We start from the raw sequence: 18,830 nt of genomic DNA, 5'->3' as shown, positions 1-18,830 counted from the left end.
TCTTCTCTTACACCATAAGCTTTCCTAACAACTCCCAAGAATCATCATTCTCTGAATCAACTACATAGAATGCTAAGGGGAAGATTTTACCTTTAACATCTTGAGTTGCTACAACCAATAATGTCCCTCCATATGTTGATTTTAAGAAAGTCCCATCAACTATTACAACATGTATGCAATAGGGCCAGCCTTTCATTGAAGCATTCAATGCTACAAAAGCATATAAAAACATGCCATCTTTATATGATTTTAGTTCAATATAGGATCCTGGATTTGTACGATGCAACATATACAGATAACTAGACAATTCTGCATAAGATTCAGCTGCTTTTCCTCTAACTTTTCAATAGTTTTTTTTCTCTAGATCTCCAAGCTTTGCTGCATTTGACTTGCACTTCATGATCATCTTTCAAGTCCCTAACTATATTAGCAGCTGTGTACTTTGTTTTGATGTTTGTGAACTTGTATTTGATCATATCTGCAATGATTGTCGATGTTGCTCTTTTAATCTTATCTCCAAAGCACAAGTGTGAATATGGCTGAACTTTCTAATTATGAATTGATTTGTGTTTCCATGACTTGATGCTCGTAACATCCACTTGCAATTTTTATCAAGGCAAGCAACTAGATATTCCTTTTTTGCATGACTTTTGTACACAATACTGGAAATGATTATTTATCGCATAATGGCTCAAAACAGTCTTCAATGTTTCTTTGTCCTTATATATTTGAGACAAAGAAATCTCTTGGTGATGGTTGTTGGTGATGACTAAATCATCGTCAATGTCAATCACTTCTTCTTCATTATTTCTGTTTCTTTTATCTATCATTTCTATAATCTGATTGGACACCAGTTCTGCATAATCAATAAAGTCTGCAACCTCCTCAGCAACACAATTATCAACTGGTTCATCATCTGAATTTGATGTTGCTTCTTCAATTTGTGCAACTTCATTGTATAGTTGATTATGTGTTGTTGTACTCCTAGTTGAGAAAAAATATTGCCGCATTGAGTTGATTTCAATTGTGAGACACAATGGGTATTTTGTGATATTCGTTTCCGTTTTCTTCAACTCTATGTAGAACTTCAATTGCGAATCATCAACTATTTTTAAAGGAGGGTATCCATCTTTAACTTGATACTGTATTGTCAAAAATGTAGATTCAATTTGCAGCTTCAATTCATTGCATATCATACCAATCAAGTTGTTGTAGTTGCAGTCATTTCTAATTACTATTCCACAAACATCAAAGTTGATATAGTTTTTGTTTTGATCCCATTGCCCATTATGTTGGAGTAAAACTGCAATGCTATCCATTTCCTGCAACCAAGATATACCTTGTAACTTAAACCACAAACAAAATGGCATCAAATTTTGAACGACAAGGTTAAATGCCATCAAATTTTGAACCACAATTTATAAATTTTTATCCATTAAGCTATATTTATAATCCAAGTCTCTTTAAACCACAATGATTTAAATTTAAACCACACAGCTTAAAATTTAAATCACTTGCCTAAAAATTTAAACCACAAACCAAATGGCATCAAATTTTGAACCACAAGGCTAAATGTCATCAGGCTAAATGTCATCAGATTTTGAACCACAAGGCTAAATGGTATCAAATTTGTATCCATTAAGCTCTATTTATAATTCAAGTATCTTTAACCCACAATGTTTTAAATTTAAACCACTAAGCTTTAAATTTAAACTCCTAGCCCTTAAATTTAAACAACTAGGCTTAAAATTTAAACAAAATTTCTTTATTGGTAAAAAATTTAGACCACAAGTTGTGATTGACAAAATATATATATAATATTATTAAATGTGTTTACTGTGCGCCGCGCCCCATATATTTTTAGAGCCGCGGCACGCAGTGACATCAAGTTGGCCTAATTTTTCTTACTGCCTGAGCGTCGTGACTCTAATTTCTATAGTTCCTATGCGCCGCAGCGGCGTAAATGGCATCAACTTTTGAACCCAATTAATTGTTTTTTATCTATTAAGCTCTATTTATAATCCAAGTCTCTTTAAACAACAATGTTTTAAATTTAAACCACTAAGCTTTAAATTTAAACCCTTAAGCTTTAAATTTAAACCACTTGCCTACAAATTTAAACCACAAACCAAATAGCATCAAATTTTGAACCACAAGGCTAAATGACATCAAATTTAAACAACAATTTATAAATTATTATCCATTAAGCTCTATTTATAATCAAAGTCTCTTTAAACCACAATGTTTTAAATTTAAACCACTAAGCTTTAAATTTAAACCCTTAAGCTTTAAATTTAAACCACTTGCCTAAAAATTTAAACCACAAACCAAATGGCATCAAATTCTGAACCACAAGGCTAAATAGCATCAAATTGAAACCACAATTTATAAATTATTATCCATTAAGCTCTATTTATAATCCAAGTCTCTTTAAACCACAATGTTTTAAATTTAAACCACTATGCATTAAATTTAAACCCCCAAGCTTTAAATTTAAACCACTTGCCTAAAAATTTAAACCACAAACCAAATGACATCAAATTTTGAACCACAAGACTAAATGTCATCAAATTTAAACCACAATTTAGAAAGGACGGTCATGAATTTCCCCCGAAAAACTCGTGTCATGTGTGATCACAAGAACAAAATAGGGATCTCAATTCTTTTGTTTTAAGAATGTTTTTATTTGAAACGATGTTAATGAAAACTTTTTATTGTATTTCTTTGTCATGAACAGTTGAATCTCGTAAATGGTTATAGATTTAAAGTTTTAAGCATCTTTTTTGTTACAATCTTCAAATTTAAATTAAACCATATTTATTTTAGATTGTAAGCAAATAAGTATAAAATTTAAACCACTAAACTTTAAATTTAAATCACAAGCCTTAAAATTTAAACCACTTATATTAAATTTTAAACCTCAATCCTTAAATGGCTTAAAATATGAACCACTAAACTTAAATGACATCAAAATTTAATCACAAAGTTTAAGTTTTAACCCTTTAAGCTTAAATAATAAACATACTCTCTTTTATTCCATTTAATGTAATGTGTGAATATGGTTTATTGCTTACTAACCCTCAAAACCAATAGTCGTAGAACTCTGACCCCATTATAAGTCAGGTAGTTATGGCTATTTTCAATGATACTAGTAACTTTGTTCTTGTCAATAGAAACTCAGAGAAGATATGGGAAAGTTTTAGTCACCCCACTAACACTTTGCTATGAACACAAGTATTGGAAAAGGGAGATGTGGTCTCTTCAAGGGACTCAAGTACCAACTTTTCTAGAGGAAGGTTTTCAGCTTTTTTTGCTGAAAGATGGGAATTTTGTGCTTGACAGCATAAACTTACCATCTGAGTTTACGAATGAGAGTTTCTACCCAAGTGGTACTACTAACGCCAACTATTCAGGTCCTGGTAAGCAACTTGTGTTTAATGAATGAGGTAGTTTATATGTATTAAGAGATAATAATGAAATGTTTATGCTAAATGGAGCAGACAATGCTTCTAGTGCAGACTATTATTATAGAGCAACTCTTAATTTTGATTCTGTTTTTACTAAGTATTCTTACCCCAAGAATCCCACTATGGAAAATAGTTGGTCTGATGTTTGGTCCATACCAGATAATATTTGCATAAAGAGTTTTGTGTTTAGAAGTAGTGGGGCTTGTGGTTATAATAGAATATGTAGACTAAAAGTAGATAAAATGCCAGATTGTGAATGCCCAAGAGGGTTTTCTTTACTTGATGCTAATGATTAGTATAGAGGCTGCAAACCAAATTTTCTTCAAAGTTGTGAAGAAGACACAAAGAGTTCAGCTGATAGTTTGTACACATTTCAAAAGATCAAATATATTGATTGGCCAACGGGTGATTATGAGGTACTTAAGCCTTATCAAACAGGCAAATGCAGTGTTTTGAATGATTGTATGAGTGCAGTTGCAAATTTTAAGAACAATACTTGTTGGAAGAAAAAGATACCTTTCACAAATGGGAGTCTTGACTCTAATGCTGGGGCAAGGGCTTTCATCAAAGTTAGGAAATCTGATTTTCCTCTTGAGAATCCTTCTTCATCTTCATAGACAAAGAGCCAATATGTTATAATTATTGCATTATTATTTCAGACTATAATAATACACGAAACACTTTGGTTCTGAATTAACTTTTCAAATACTCGAAACTACTGAACCTCAAAATTGGACAAAATGCATAGGAAAAGAAAAATATATAGAATAAAAACAAAATATTCAACTGTATAATTACTCCCTGAAGTTCCAGCAATTATGCCTTCTACTTAAAGATTGTTGAAACAAAGCTATTTGATATAATCTCCTGATGTCTGCACTGTATTATATTTCTTATGCTTCACATGAATCCAAATTTGACATTTTTGAAACATATGCTATAAAGAAACAAAATAAATAAATGCAGACCAAAAACCAATTCTACAAGCAAACCAAGACGTTATTTACAGAATTTTCTGGACACCATAAATTTTGTAGAGGAAAACCTCTCAAGAACAGTTTTAATCTTGTAAGAAAGCAATAAATGCAGCATCCTAAAGTAAATTAGAAGAGAAGTAAACCGAGCAAAAAAAGTAATAAAAACTTACCTGAAAGTTGCAAAGATTTGAGTGTTTGGGTTTGTTTTTGAAGTCACAATTCAATAGGATTTCAACCTAATTGCAGATTTTGCTAAGATTTTGTTGGGTTTTCAAATTTTTGTTGCGGATTTGAGTGTTTTGGATTTTATGGGAGGAGATTTCTGGTTGTTTTTTGAAGTTTTACATTTCGACAATAGTTGGTAGAGAAGAAAAGATGAGATCATGAAGATGGGAGAGATTGAGATTGTGCAGAAGGAAGAGCGCAAGACCCACTTGCAAACCATATTATTGAATATAACCTAAAATTTATATATTATTGAATTAAATATATAACCACCGTATTTTTGTTTGGAAAGTTTCTGATATATGTATTTACAAAAAATGCTCAAGTAATTAATACTAATATTTTTATTAAAATAATTAATTGGATATAATAATTATTTTGATTTAATAAAATAATATAATAATAAAGAGAATATTATATTTCAACAATCATATAATATATTAATAAAAAAATAAAATATTTTAGTGTAATTTTTATTTTGATGGTGGATCAACACTAAAATACACTAAAATACATTAGTAGGCATAAGAGACCCAACAAAAAATAGCATAAGAGACAAAGAACAAACAACAGTAGGAAACAATGAGACGTGGAACCCAATGAACCATCATCATCCTTGTCAGTTGGCGTCGACCCCCGACCCACCCACCCATAGCAAGCAATCGTTGTCATCCCGCGTCGACAACATCTATCAATCAGATTCGACGAAATCCCTCACTCACTCACCACCGGACCAGAGCATCCCCACATAATACGAGCTAAAATTATATTTCATAATATAAGTGATTAAAGAGACACTTCACATTGTAATATTTGAGTATGTAGGGGGATGGATGGAGGTTGTCTTCTGTGGAGGACGGTTCTAGACTCAACCGTGGGGTTAATATTATCCTGTCTTTTTTGGTGTTTTGCGTTGGGTGTTTGTTTTTAGTTCCAGTTTTATTGCTTTTGTTTTTGTTTTTGTAATGATGGTGTTCTATCACTCTATCTTCCAACAATTTGGACTTGTATTATATTTGTATTATCTCTCTCCTTGTTTGGATCGTATTTGGGTGGTGTTGCCAACTCTCTTCTCTTTTGAGCACTTATCTTTAAAAGGCCAATCATTGTTCTATGTATGTGAGCAGCAGGGGATTTGATCAGCTTTACTTTATCATGTTTCTGTTCTTGTCAGGGGATAGATAGTTTTAGTTCTTACTTCTTAGGTTGATTTGATCTACTAATATATTCAGCTTAATTAGCTTTACGAGATTCGTGTAACTCTTTCAGTGGTCTATTTTAACGAGCGAATGAAACCTCATTTTGATTTTTCTTTTTTATAAAAAAAAAACTCACTTAAAAAGGATATAATTAAATTTGTCAAAATATATATATATATATATATAATTAAAAGTAATTAACTCATTGACTTTGTTGAAACATTATAGATTAATTTCCTTTCCCAACTCCTAAAACAATAGTATCCCTCTTTTGCAAAAAAATCTATATATATAGATACAAATTTATATAATTTGTGCATTTTCCACTTGCACTTGCCTACGTAAAATGAAGGTATAAAAGAAAAGTAGATGTACTTACATATATAAATAAGAGATTAATCTTATTTTTATTTATTTTTCTAAAAGTAAAAATAATAAAATTAACTTTAATATGTGTACATATTTTTTAAAATTAAAATAATGACAAATAAGGATTTTTACCCTTAAATTATTGTCCTTGCAAAATTGTGTCCCCAACTTATTTTGCATTGAGAAAATTCCCTAAATTAATTAAACTATCAAAAATAGATTTTTCATTTAGCTTTCGTCCAAAAACTTTATGGAGGAGGTGATGTATGTGACATGTTAGGAAATGGACAAATAGGAGTGTTACCTTTTGAATTACAGAGTAAAACATCCTGAATTATATTGCATTGAAAAACTCTCTCTCAACAAATTAAACCACCAAAAAAAAAATCCTAATTCTATTCCTTTTCATTTTTGTTTCTTTGGTTTCTATCTAAAAATCGTATCGTCCTCTTCATTATTCCTTCTCTTTGGTTCTTTCTAAAGCTTGTGAATTTGATGTCATCTTCTAACAAATAAATATATACCCAATAGTATACATCTTCTCATTCCCACGTATTTAAGTAACCAAACAAATTAGTAGACCTATGTTTTCCTTCCATTCCATCAAAACAAATATGAGTAGACACTAAAAATTTAAGTGAAGTAGCTAATTGTTCTAATATGAAAATGATAATTTATCATATAAAAATGTGTAAAAGCTTACTTACATTAATAAGGATAGTGTAATATATATATATATATATATATCTTTCAGACAAGGTTTGACATGTGATATAAGGGTGTCGTATTGTATTAAATAAGTGGAACAGTATGTTTAGAATGAATTTTGTGTTGTATTATAATTACAATCACAAATTTTAATACAATATCAATCGTATTATTCAATACATAAAAAACGGTATGTGTTAGCTCATATAGTAGTATTTTTTAAAATAAGTTGTATTGTGGTAAGGTCTGGGTCGAGGTCGAGGTCAGTGCTAGAGCCGGGGTCAGGGTCAGGCTTTGGGGCCTGGGTTGTGGTCCGGGGTCGAGGGTTGGGGTCGGGGGCCGGGGTTGGGGTTGGGGTCGGGGTCGGGGTCGGGGTCGGGACTAAAGTCCGAGGTTGGGGTCGAGGGTTGGTATCCGGGGCCGGGGTCGAGGTCAGGGTCAAGGTCCGGGACCAAAGTCTAGGGTCGGGGCTGGGGTCGGGGCCGAAGTCGTGGTCCGAGGCTGGGGTCTAGGTGCGGGCTGGGGTCGAGGTTCGAGGTCGGGGGTCAGGATCAGAGTCAGGGGTCGGGGTAGTATCACCTATGATATCGTTTAAAAATGTTTATTTTATTTAGTTTTAATTAATACAATATAATTCAATAGCATACCAAACATAATATAATTTAATACAATATTTTAATACAAGTGAATACTAAGTATAGTGTTGTATAAAAATAATACTATACAATATAATCATATACAATGCTATACAATACATTACGACATAAGAAACGTGCCCTCATTAGTCTATAATATTTATGATATAAGCACATAAACTCAACAACAAGACGAGTCTTCTTACTGTGGCAGCCCTTGTTTAGTTTAATGTTATTCTCATTTGGCCAAAAAAAAAAAACTTCAACAACAAGAGATAATAAATTACACTAAACCAAAATAGTTGTATTATTTTTACGTGCATAGGCAGCATATTAAATATTTGATAAATAATTTGTTTGGGGAGCCTCTCTGTTCAGTTTTTGGATAGAAGCTAACAAAAATGATTTATTTACGATGGTTTAATTAGTTTATGAAAAAAAATGCACAAAATAATTCGGATGACAATGAAATGTGAAAATTCGAGTGTAAAATCCTATTTGTCCTTAAAACTAAAAAAGATGGATTTGAAATAAGAAAATGATGTAGTCACGTGCTTGGAAAGCCACCTATATTTGTTTTCTTGCATTTTAATATATTTCATCAGTTTACCCTCCCAAAGCCCATATATATGCAACATAAGTTCTTCACCAAGCTTTCTTTTATATAAAATTTATATATATATATATATATACATATATCTTCCACTGCGTAAATCATGGAAACGAAATGCATGGACTAGCCTCTGCCCCCACACTTGACCAATCATGTGAAACATTTCTCAATAGTAGTACTATACTCCTAATTATTCACTTTCTCAACCTTCAAAATCTTACTCCACAACCTCTCTTCCCTCACTACTTCTGGTTTCTGCATGCACCAAAGAGATCTCTCGCTTCTCCCTTTGATAAGCCACTCAAACTCGAGTATGGGAGGTATGTGATACAAATACATATATTATATATACATCATATACATATATTTTGGTGGGATCACACTTTTGTTATTCTTTAACTACATAATATATGTTATTTATTATAGTAAAAGGAAAAACTACATTTTCCTTATTGTAATTCTATTAAGTTATTGGATTTGTTCTTGAGCTTAACTACATCCAAAATATGTATGATTTAAAACAATATAAGCCAAACAAAAAATAGAGTATACATAATATCAATCACTATCCAAAATTATCCCACATAGACGAGCTAAAATTTTATTACATAATATAAATGATTAAAGAGACACGTCACATTATAATATTTGAGTATAAATATACGTTCCTAACTCATTGGTTTTTCAAAAAAACAGCAAATTAAGGAACATAGAACTCAAGAATATCATACATAAGCTTTTGTCTGGTCCAGTCTTAATAATTCACTTATCTCTATGAGGCACTTTTATTAATCTTTGTTACTCAAGTACTCAATAATCAGATGGACATGTATAGTTTTTTTTATAACTAAGTCATCTCTATATGATTTGGGAACCTTTCAATAAAATGATTTCATGTTAAAAGAAAATATATGTAGTTAGTGAGACCACTTATTTATAGTTAGTCTTTGTTGCACTTAAATTCAAATAAATAACAAATCCCCTTAAAATATGTGGTGGAAGCCTATCTTTTTAAATAAATAACACCTCATTTATTAATTAAATAAAATTAATAACTAAACCTATTCGATTCCAACAAGTTTGAGTCTTTCCTACACAATTAGCACGTCTAGAATGTCCAAAGTAAGGTATACTCTGACGTGCCACAACTCTGACAACATACTTTTATATCAGACCATAATTTTATTGAAGAGGTTTAGTCAGATACTCGACCAAGTACATCAGACTCGTCACTACACCGACGGGCTCCAAGGTTCATGTCACGATATTTGACTGACACATGTTGCCACATCGACATCAGTATCCTTGTTTAGTATGTCATGACTGAAAATTAGAGATAACATTTCCCCCATATCCATTTGGCACTCACACTACAATAGACTTACCTCAAGTAGACTCCATAACATGTGACTTTTATGGAGACATGACATTTTTCAAAGTATATCCGATACAAGCAACGATCAAAGTTACTTCTCATAACTATATATTAATTTTTTATTAAAAGCAGTGAATCACATCTTTTTTAAATAAGGAGCAATGTTGCCAAGCAAATTGCCAAGCAGTGGCAACTTTGGTAGGCAACCTTTGTTAAAAAGTCATCAAAGGTCCACATAAGGACTCATTTGTTAGTAAGCACGGTGTAAAACAACTCTCATTGGAGATGCTCTAGGAAGGAGCAAGTTTTGTATTTTTGACGCACACAAACCCAGAAAACCTTTTGGATTTCTCCTGCCTTTTCCAGATTCCAAATCAATTCATTGCATTTTTTGACACTTATATTGTATCAACAACTATACAACTTCCCAAAAAGTCACGGCCTATAAATAGTCGAAGCCCCGTTTGACCAAAGTCTACACTTTACACTTTCAGACCTTCAACAAGAAAACCCAGAGAAATAAAGCTTCAATCTATTGAAGAGAAATGAAGCTTCTCGTGCACAAAATATGCTATTTTCATTCTCGGATTATTATTTATTGTAAGCCTTTGAACATAACTAGTGATGCACATGAAGTAGGGAATTGACAGGAAGCCTAACTAGTGATCCCCTTGTCCCCATCCCCGCTTATTCGTCGTCAGGGGCGGAGTAGGGAATTTCTAAGGGTAACCTATTTATTTAACAAATAAATTTTAAAATAAAAAGTGAATATTTAAAATTAAAATATTAGACAATATTTATAATTTAAAATACTAAATATTGTCTCAAATAAAATTTAAAATCTTTAAAAAATTACTAATATACTGCAATAATACATAATGAAAAAAATACATAAAAAATATTTAAATATAAAATAAAAGTTAAAACAGGACCCCACTCCCCGTTGTCGGTATTGAAAGTGTAAATCAAAGTTACACAAAAAAATTGAGTCTTTTAAAAAATTTATTAATACCAGTCAGGATCATACATGTATAGATCTATTAAATCACATACAAATAGATTACAGATTACCTCTTGTAGCATATCAAGAATCCATGCATCGTTTTGTATAAATCAACGATCTTCCAATCCAGATTCTGAAAGCTCACACCTTGATCTTCCAGACAAATCCTCAAACACACAAGGACGTGTGTGGGCACATAGGATTCAAAAGGTTGATTTAGAACTCTCTAGATGTACTCAACACAGGAGATCTAGATAGGTTTTGTAATACCCCCAAAATCTCTAATGAGGTTTAATGGTTGGATAAGGAGGCCGGGAGGGCCATAATTGATTATTTATGCAATTATGTGAATAAATGCATGCATGTGGGTCCATTTTTCACTGTAAAGGGTATTTTGGTAATTTGGCCCGTTGAAGGCATATTTGTATAATTTCATGCATGTTTATGATTTATGGATGAGACCACGTTATTATGTGGATATGTTCGAACTATTTGGCATGAGACGATCTTGGAATGCAAATTAGTGGTTTGGTCATAACGGGATTAATTTCCGGGCTCGGGGTGAGTCTCGGGGTAATTTGATGATTAGTACATTATCGGAAATAAAAGGGTAATCAGATTTGATTTATTTATTATTGGCGAGTATTGGGAATATTGGGAATTGAAGGACGTTAATTATGATTAGCGGGATAAGTGGGAAATGGCAGTTTTGCCCTTGGTGGCTGTTAAGGAAATAAATAGGCTTGGGGGCATTTTGGTCATTTGACCTTAGGTTATATTTAAAATAGATGGCTGGATGTTGAAGAATTAAAAAGCCAAAAGCAGAGTACTCTCCTTCCACTCCCACGATCATCTCCTCTTCTTCTTCTAGGTTGGATTTTTGAAGCTCAATTTGAGGGTTCAAGCTTGGGAGTTAATGCTTAAGGGTTTAGGCTTGTAATTAGTAGCTGAAGGAGGTTCAAATCTGAGTTTAAGGTAAGGATGCAGCCATGAATTTTCTGGTTTTGCTCTGTTTTGAGTTAGCTTTTTGAGCTTAAACTTTTGATTATAGAAGTGGTTATTTTATGAGGTTTTAAATGGTTTAAAGCTTAGGTTTTGTTGGTTGAATGATGGATAAGTTGTGGTAATGCTTGGTTTTGATTTGATAAATGTTTGATAAGGTTTGAATTGAGAAAATGGCAGGGGAAGCTGGGTTCGTGGGGTCAAGTCGCGACTCACTAGGCCAAGTCGCGACTTGGACCCAAGTCAGAGCCTCCCAGGGCTCTGTGGGGGAGGCGCGCCACGACCCACCATGGGTCAAGTCACAGCCCGCCCCTAGCTCTTCATGTAGTGCTCTCTGTTTTGAGGGCAAGTCGCGACCCACTACGCCAAGTCAAACCTGCCCTTCCTATTTGAACTAAGAAGGGTTTTTCAAGGGTTTTAGGCTCGGGGTTTCAATTCTTAAGGCTTGGGATCGAATTTACTAATCGTGTTAGTAGGATTCGAGGTCCCGCTAGTGAGGTTTAGATTATAAACCTTTTATTGATGGAACTCCATATTGGTTATGACTAGGTGACTGCTAAGGAACTTAAGGACTGATCGTTCTCAGAGGTCGTTCTATTATTAATTCTCGCTCGAACTAGAGGTATGAAAACTACACCCAGTATATGACATGCACGGTTATTAATGAGGCATGTTGAGTGCTCTATATATTGACATTGATTGCATAGTAAATGCATAGCAACTTTGCTTATCTGTGTATGGCACTGACTTATGAGTCAGGAAACGACACGAGTCGTATGGTATTGGCTTTTGATTCAAGAATAGTATTATCGTGTGTAACACAAGCCAAAAAGATTAGATCTAATCGACATAAGCATTATCATCATAAGCCTAAAATGCTTGACCGACTTTAAGTTCGATGAAAACAAAAGCGCTTGTCTAGTCTAAAGGTTAGTTACTTAGAGCCAGAGCCAAAAGGCTCAGGTGACCGTAATGTCACATGGCTGAGGGTGCATAGCCCAAGTTCGTGACTCCATAGTCACTTATTTGGTTTAATTTCGTGACTCCATAGTCACTTATCTGGTTTAAGTTCGTGACTACATAGTCACTTATCTAGTTTAAGTTCGTGACTCCATAGTCACTTATATGGTTTAAGTTTGTGACTCTATAGTCACTTATCTGGTTTAAGTTCGTGACTCCATAGTAACTTATCTGGTTTAAGTTTGTGACTCTATAATCACTTATCTGATTAGAGCTACAAGTCCCTACATGATTACCAGAATCTTGATATTACATACATGCAGTAATAAGTTTTCTTGCTGAGCCTTGGCTCACAGGTGCTATATGGTGCAGGTAAAGGGAAAGAAAAGCTCACTCAACCTTGAGTGGAGAGCTTAGGTGGCGATGTGTACATATGCGGCCGCTTGACCACCACGGCCAAGGTGTTTCTCAGAGGAACTAGGGGCTAACCCTATTTTTGCCGCCTAGGTCGGCAGGTTGTAATTTTTTACACTGTAAAACATTTTTATGGACCCATATACAATTTTATATTTTAAATAAAATATATCCATTCCTTTTGATTAAGATTTTCACCTTAGCCTACTAGTAACACCTAGATGCACGTTTATAACCAAATGACTTGTTTAGCGAGTTAAGCACCGTTTAATGTCCACAATAACGGTCTTGGAGTAACTAGGGCGCTACAGATTTGATTGAGAGAAGATGTATTGAATAGTTTTTCAGGTTTAGGAAAAACTATCACTTTTTTTTTTCAGAGAGAGTCTGTCAGTATAAATATTTTAATTGCTTAAAACAACTTATTTATGAAAGTATCTCTCTTTTAGTTTTACAAAGATAATTAATTTAATTAATTAATATCTATTTTATTAAAATAAAATTGATCAGTTATAACCTATTTAATTATTTAATTTAAATCATATTTAAAAAGAATAATTAAATAATTGATTAAGCAAATAATTTTGAAATTCAAAATTCAAATCCCATAGATATAGATATCCCTGTGTGTGGCACCACACTCACTGTACAGTGAGTGTGTGGTACCACACACTATTAGGGTTCTCCCTAATTTACTCATTTGTTTATTTAATCAATATTTAAGACAATATATTTATCCGAAAATAAATATCAAATAATTTATAATTAACTTTATCTTAAAATATCAGTTTGAAATAAATAAATAAATAAATATCTTATTATAAATAAAATAGTTATTAATCTCTCTTTATATTAATCCAAACATGATTAATATTTATTTTAACATATAGTTTTTCAAAATAAAAACTATATAGTTAAGAAATTAATTAATTCATAATTAATCAATTGCCCATAATTATGACATAATTATTTCCTGCCCTGGAAAATTAATTTCCTTGCAATTAAGTCATTCTCTCTACAAATATTTGTTTTGACATCCTTACCCTTGATAGTATAGGATAGATGAGATATGGGGACCATTGACCTATAATACGAAGCTCCAATAAACTAGATTGTTAATTAAACTCTTTGATCTAATAATCTTATTTATTATTCCATGACTACACCACCATAAATATGGAATTGCACTCTAAGTATCTATAGAATTATATTTACCGAGTTTTCTCTTGTAGTCCATTGATATAATCAATAAATGTAGTTCTGTCCTCCATTTATTGGTTCATTAATTAGGGCTGGTAAAGATTACCGTTTTACCCTTCTAATTACCTCTTGATCCTTAAGTATCATTAATTCACTAGCGAATAATTAATCTATAATCAAATTATAGATTTGAGCTCAATAACTATTCAGCTCCAGAATTAACCCTTAAGGGAACCAATATTCAATCCCTTAGGAAAGTATGAATTCAATTATTGTAAATCATGTTCCTAGCCATTCATGATATTGAATCTCCAAAATAAAAGTTATTAGTCTCATTATACTAAGAAACCTTAACAAGTGAATCAAAAGATCCAATAAACACAAACAAGAGTTCATGTACTCAGGTTTAGACTGATCTACAAATGATCATCTATTATGATAAGAATTAAATCGTTATGTCAAATGGAAAATTTATAAAGATAATTAATTCTCATCGGTCCTCTCATATATATTCTCTATTATATACAACACATTTACTAAGATGTCTATCCACATCAATAATATGAATCTAGATGCCTTGCATCTCGTATGCTTAGTAAATCGCACAAATAAACATTCATTAAAGATTCATTACTTTAATATGTTACTGATTATTTTATTCATTATATATGATCTTAATTCTCTCGTACTAATACAAGATCATATTTTTGTGAATGAATTTTCTTGATATTATTTTATAATTAATTCAAACAATAATTATAACATTCAAATATAATAAAATTGTACTTATATTTAAATCAATAAAATGTCTTTACATGCTTTTAAGGCATTAATCCTAACAATCTCCCACTTACCCTCAAAGCAAGTGAGGCATCTCCCTTAATCTCATGTTGCATACATGACCCATAAACGACTTTGCAGGAAGTGTCGGTAATTGAGTCTGCCAGGTTTGGTTCCGACGCTGTCTTCATAACAGCCACATCACGTATATGCACAATCTCTCTAACCAGATGATATTTCCTTTCTATATGCTTTCTTCTCTTATGGCTTCTAGGTTCCTTGGAATTAGCTACTGCTCCACTGTTGTCATTGTAACGCCATGGTTAGCCAAGACTGTTACATTGTGTGTTTAAAATAGTGCTTGTTATACCCAAAAATTGGAGAATGCATCCTAGGAGGCTAAGGAGAATGCATCTAGGAGAGTGCCTCCTAGGAGGGCTAAGAGGGTGGTCCTAGGAGACCCCAAGGAGGGTGTGGTCCTAGGAGACCCCAAGGGTGTGTAGGAGGCAAGCCTCCCAAGGTTTTCTAAGTGTTGGCTCGAACGTGTCCAAGGTAAATAGCTAAGGAGGAGGAGTCTCATGCAAGAGAATGGAGACTTAGACTTTCATAAGGAAAGTCTATACAATGTTCGATCGGACATGTTTGGGAGATGCTAAAGGGGGTTGCCTCAATGTTGTCCAAGGTGGGGTTCCCTCAATGTTGTCCAAGGTGAGGTTCCCTCAATGTTGTCCAAGGTGAGGTTGCCTCAATGTCGTTGAAGGTGAGGTGCCAAGGAAGTTGCCTCGAACCACCTTGGTCCGAGGAGAAGCCAAGGAGATTGGTTCAAGGAGGAACATGGCATGCTAGAGGAGAGTACATGTTCGAGGAGAACCATGCACGTTCAACCCACCCAAAGCATGTCCTACCACCATGCATATCCTACCACCATGCATGTTTAACCAGCACTTGCATGGGTAGTGAGTAGGAGGTGGACCAACTAGCTAGAGGAGACTAAGTCAGACACAACTTCAACAACATGCGCGGGAATCTCTCATTCTTCCCGCAAATGGGGAATTTGTTACATTTTGAATTTTGAATGTTTATTTGTAATATAAATGTAATAAATATAGTAAAATATCCCTATTATAAGGGGATATCAGTTGAGGATCCCATCTCTATAAATAGAGAGCTTATGAGATGAGAGAGGGGTCCCTTCTGCTTATTCTTTCTAGAGAGATAAAATTGGGTCTGTCTATTCTAGAGAGAGAAAGTGCTGAAATTAGAGAGAATTCTAGTATTTTCACAATTTATACTGAAGAAACTCAGTTGGCATAGTCCATCTGATCTTGAGTATAGATTTATAAATCACAATTCTAAGTGGATTAGGCTATTACCGACAATCGGGGCTGAACCACTATAAAAATTCTGTGTTATTTACTTTTCTTGTTTATACCGTCTGTTGTCGTTTACATTCTCTTGAAGGTTCGTCGTATTTGACGTTCTCACGTCGTTGGCTAAAAACGCAGTCAACATTTTGGTGCTTTCATTGAGAGCCTGAAGAGAAGAACAGACGGTCCCTGAAGCAAGATGGCGCCTAAGAACACCACTGCTGCTTCCAAGAGGACGAACTCCTCTAAAGAACCTGCTAGATCTGAAGGTCCTTGCCCACAATATCATGAGAATGAACCTAGGGTCATGCTTGAGGATGTGACTCCAGGAGTTGAAGAGCTCCAAGAGACCATGGGGGCCTTCCAGGAGGAGATGGCACGATTCCACGCTAGGCAAGAGGCGTTTGCTGAAGAGATGGCCAGGCAGAGAGCTGCCTTAGAGCAGCAAAAACGCGATATGGAGGCCAGAAGTGAGGAGCTCAGACAACAACAGGAGGAGGTCAACCAGAAACATCGTGAAGCAGCGCTTGCTTTGGAGGCTGCTACCAAGTTGGCCCAGGCCAATGCCCAAGCTACAGCACGAGGGGCAACCACTCCAGGAGCAAGGACCACAGAAGCTAGTGGTAGGAGTAATGATAGACCAAGGAGGGGTGGTAATAACCCACCTAGTGAGGGAGATGGAGTTCGATCGCACACTACCTCAACCCAAGGGGAGCACTCTAGAACCCCCTCCAGAAGTCACCGATCGGGCAGTAAAAAGACTCCACCTGGGCAGGAGCAAAATAAATCTCCTAGAGAGAAGAGGACCTCTCAGTTCAAAGATGGGCATGGTGGGGATGAGGCTGATAGTCATCCAACCAGCCAATCCAAGGAAAAGGAGGGCCACAACCCACAAGGAGGAGAACACTGCCCAGAGCGTGCCAAGAAGCCTCCATTGCATCCCGACCAGCGGCGTAGCAGGAGAGATGAAGTCCCACGTAGTAAGCCCACTGGGAAATCGAAGAGTACGGTATTTGATCGGGTAGGAGAGCATGCTTCTCAGAAGGATCTGAGGGACGTTATCACCAACAAGAGGAGGACCGTCCCGGTCGAAGGGCAAAATCTGGACCGTCCTACCAGTCAATTAGAAATACTTGACGGTGGCGTGCCAGATGGTAATGCCCGACCAGGCGGTCAAAACCTTGGAACCTCATCAGTTGCACCAGCTATCCAAGCCCAGCTTGACATGCTAGCAGCTGCAGTGCAAGGTTTGTCGAAGCGACCTTCCGAGATAGATCCGATAGACTACCGGAGTGGCAGCCCGTTCTCTGCTCGAATAAGAGCAGCCCAACCACCAGCAAAGTACAAAGCACCGATACTGCCAATTTATACCGAAAAGGCGGACCCAATAAGACATGTTGGGAAGTTTGAGGACCAGATGGAACTACTCGGGGTGAGTGATGACTATCGGTGTAGAGTCTTCCCCACCACCTTGACGGACACTGCCCAAGAGTGGTATTGGAGGTTTAAACCAAACTCCATTACCTCTTGGGAGTCATTCAGGAAGGAGTTTTGTAGACAATTTAGCACTGCCCGGACTCCACCAGTTTATGCCAACGACTTGGCAGATATCAAACAAAGAAAAAATGAGTCTCTAAAGAGCTATATACAGAGGTTCATGAGAGAAGCCAATAGAGCAACTGCTGTAGGAGACGAAGGGAAGATGGTTGCCATATCTGCTGGGATAATTTATCGAAGTCCCTTATGGGATAGCATCCATCGCCATCCAATCTCAACACTTCAACAATTTCTTGACCGGGCGGAAAAATATATGAATTTGGATGATGCGATAGAGAAAGGGGAGAATGGCATAAACAACCCAAGCAGACCAACTGACTCTCCTAGTGATGGTGGAAAGAAACGTAGAAGTAATGGGTCTGACCACCATGAAGAAAAGAAGGCAAAGATGGATTCAAGTGAGAAGCCAACCAAGTATGAGCCTCAATTCACCAACTACACCACTCTCTCAACCAGTAGAGCAGAGATATATCTTGCTAGTCAAGAGGAGGTTCCTTACAAGAAGCCTCCACCCATCAGGAGAGAGATGAGGAAGAGAGACATGAACAAGTATTGTCGCTTCCATGAAGATTATGGTCACGACACAAATGAATGCAACCACCTCAAGGACGAGATAGAATTTCTTCTCCGGTCGGGCAAGTTGAAGAAGTACCGAGCAGAGACACCCCAAGGAGAAGGAGGTAGAAGCAACTCCGGATTCAAGCGACAAAAATCTCCACCCTTGCAGCCTGGACCCGTGGACTTCACCGTAGACACTATATGTGGAGGTCCGCCCTTAGCTGAGGAGAGCAACGAAGCAAGAGGAGGGGTATGCTGAGGAGGAGTGCTAGGAGCAGGAATCGTTGGAGTGGCGTGCACATAGAGCGTCGAAGGAGATATTATTTTTAAATACCGCTTTCAGAGTGGTAGCTTGGTTTCGAGTTTTTTAGACTTGTTATTTAAGTTTGGTGTATGAACTGGTTATTTGCTAACCAATCAT

General features: G+C 35.3%; 2 protein-coding genes across 2 annotated transcripts in view; one reads left to right on the top strand and one right to left on the bottom strand.

Annotated features, from left to right (window-relative positions):
- On the bottom strand, window positions 1-4,873 carry LOC133828908 (uncharacterized). The gene is made up of 3 exons (XM_062258957.1): window positions 4,615-4,873; window positions 3,984-4,076; window positions 1-1,322 (listed from the first exon to the last, which is right to left on the bottom strand). Exon 3 carries the CDS (start codon window positions 1,317-1,319, stop codon window positions 612-614), a length of 708 nt encoding a protein of 235 aa, XP_062114941.1. The 5' UTR covers window positions 1,320-1,322; window positions 3,984-4,076; window positions 4,615-4,873; the 3' UTR covers window positions 1-611.
- A 3,391-nt stretch (window positions 4,874-8,264) lies between these two features.
- Window positions 8,265-18,830, top strand: part of LOC133830307 (uncharacterized) — a 54,641-nt gene continuing 44,075 nt past the window's right edge. The window contains exon 1 of the mRNA XM_062260262.1: window positions 8,265-8,513. Coding sequence (XP_062116246.1) covers window positions 8,453-8,513 — 61 coding nt within the window. The 5' untranslated portion in view covers window positions 8,265-8,452. The remainder of the gene's footprint in view (window positions 8,514-18,830) is intronic.

Source organism: Humulus lupulus, chromosome 4, assembly GCF_963169125.1.
Source record: "Humulus lupulus chromosome 4, drHumLupu1.1, whole genome shotgun sequence".
In the NCBI taxonomy this organism is placed as follows: domain Eukaryota; kingdom Viridiplantae; phylum Streptophyta; class Magnoliopsida; order Rosales; family Cannabaceae; genus Humulus; species Humulus lupulus.
Note: the sequence above shows the minus strand (reverse complement) of the source record. Positions and strands in the feature narration are given on the sequence as shown.

Coding starts and splice junctions, on each gene's coding strand:
- LOC133828908 (XM_062258957.1), bottom strand. CDS start 1,319: ATGGATAGCATTGCAGTTTTACTCCAACATAATGGGCAATGGGATCAA.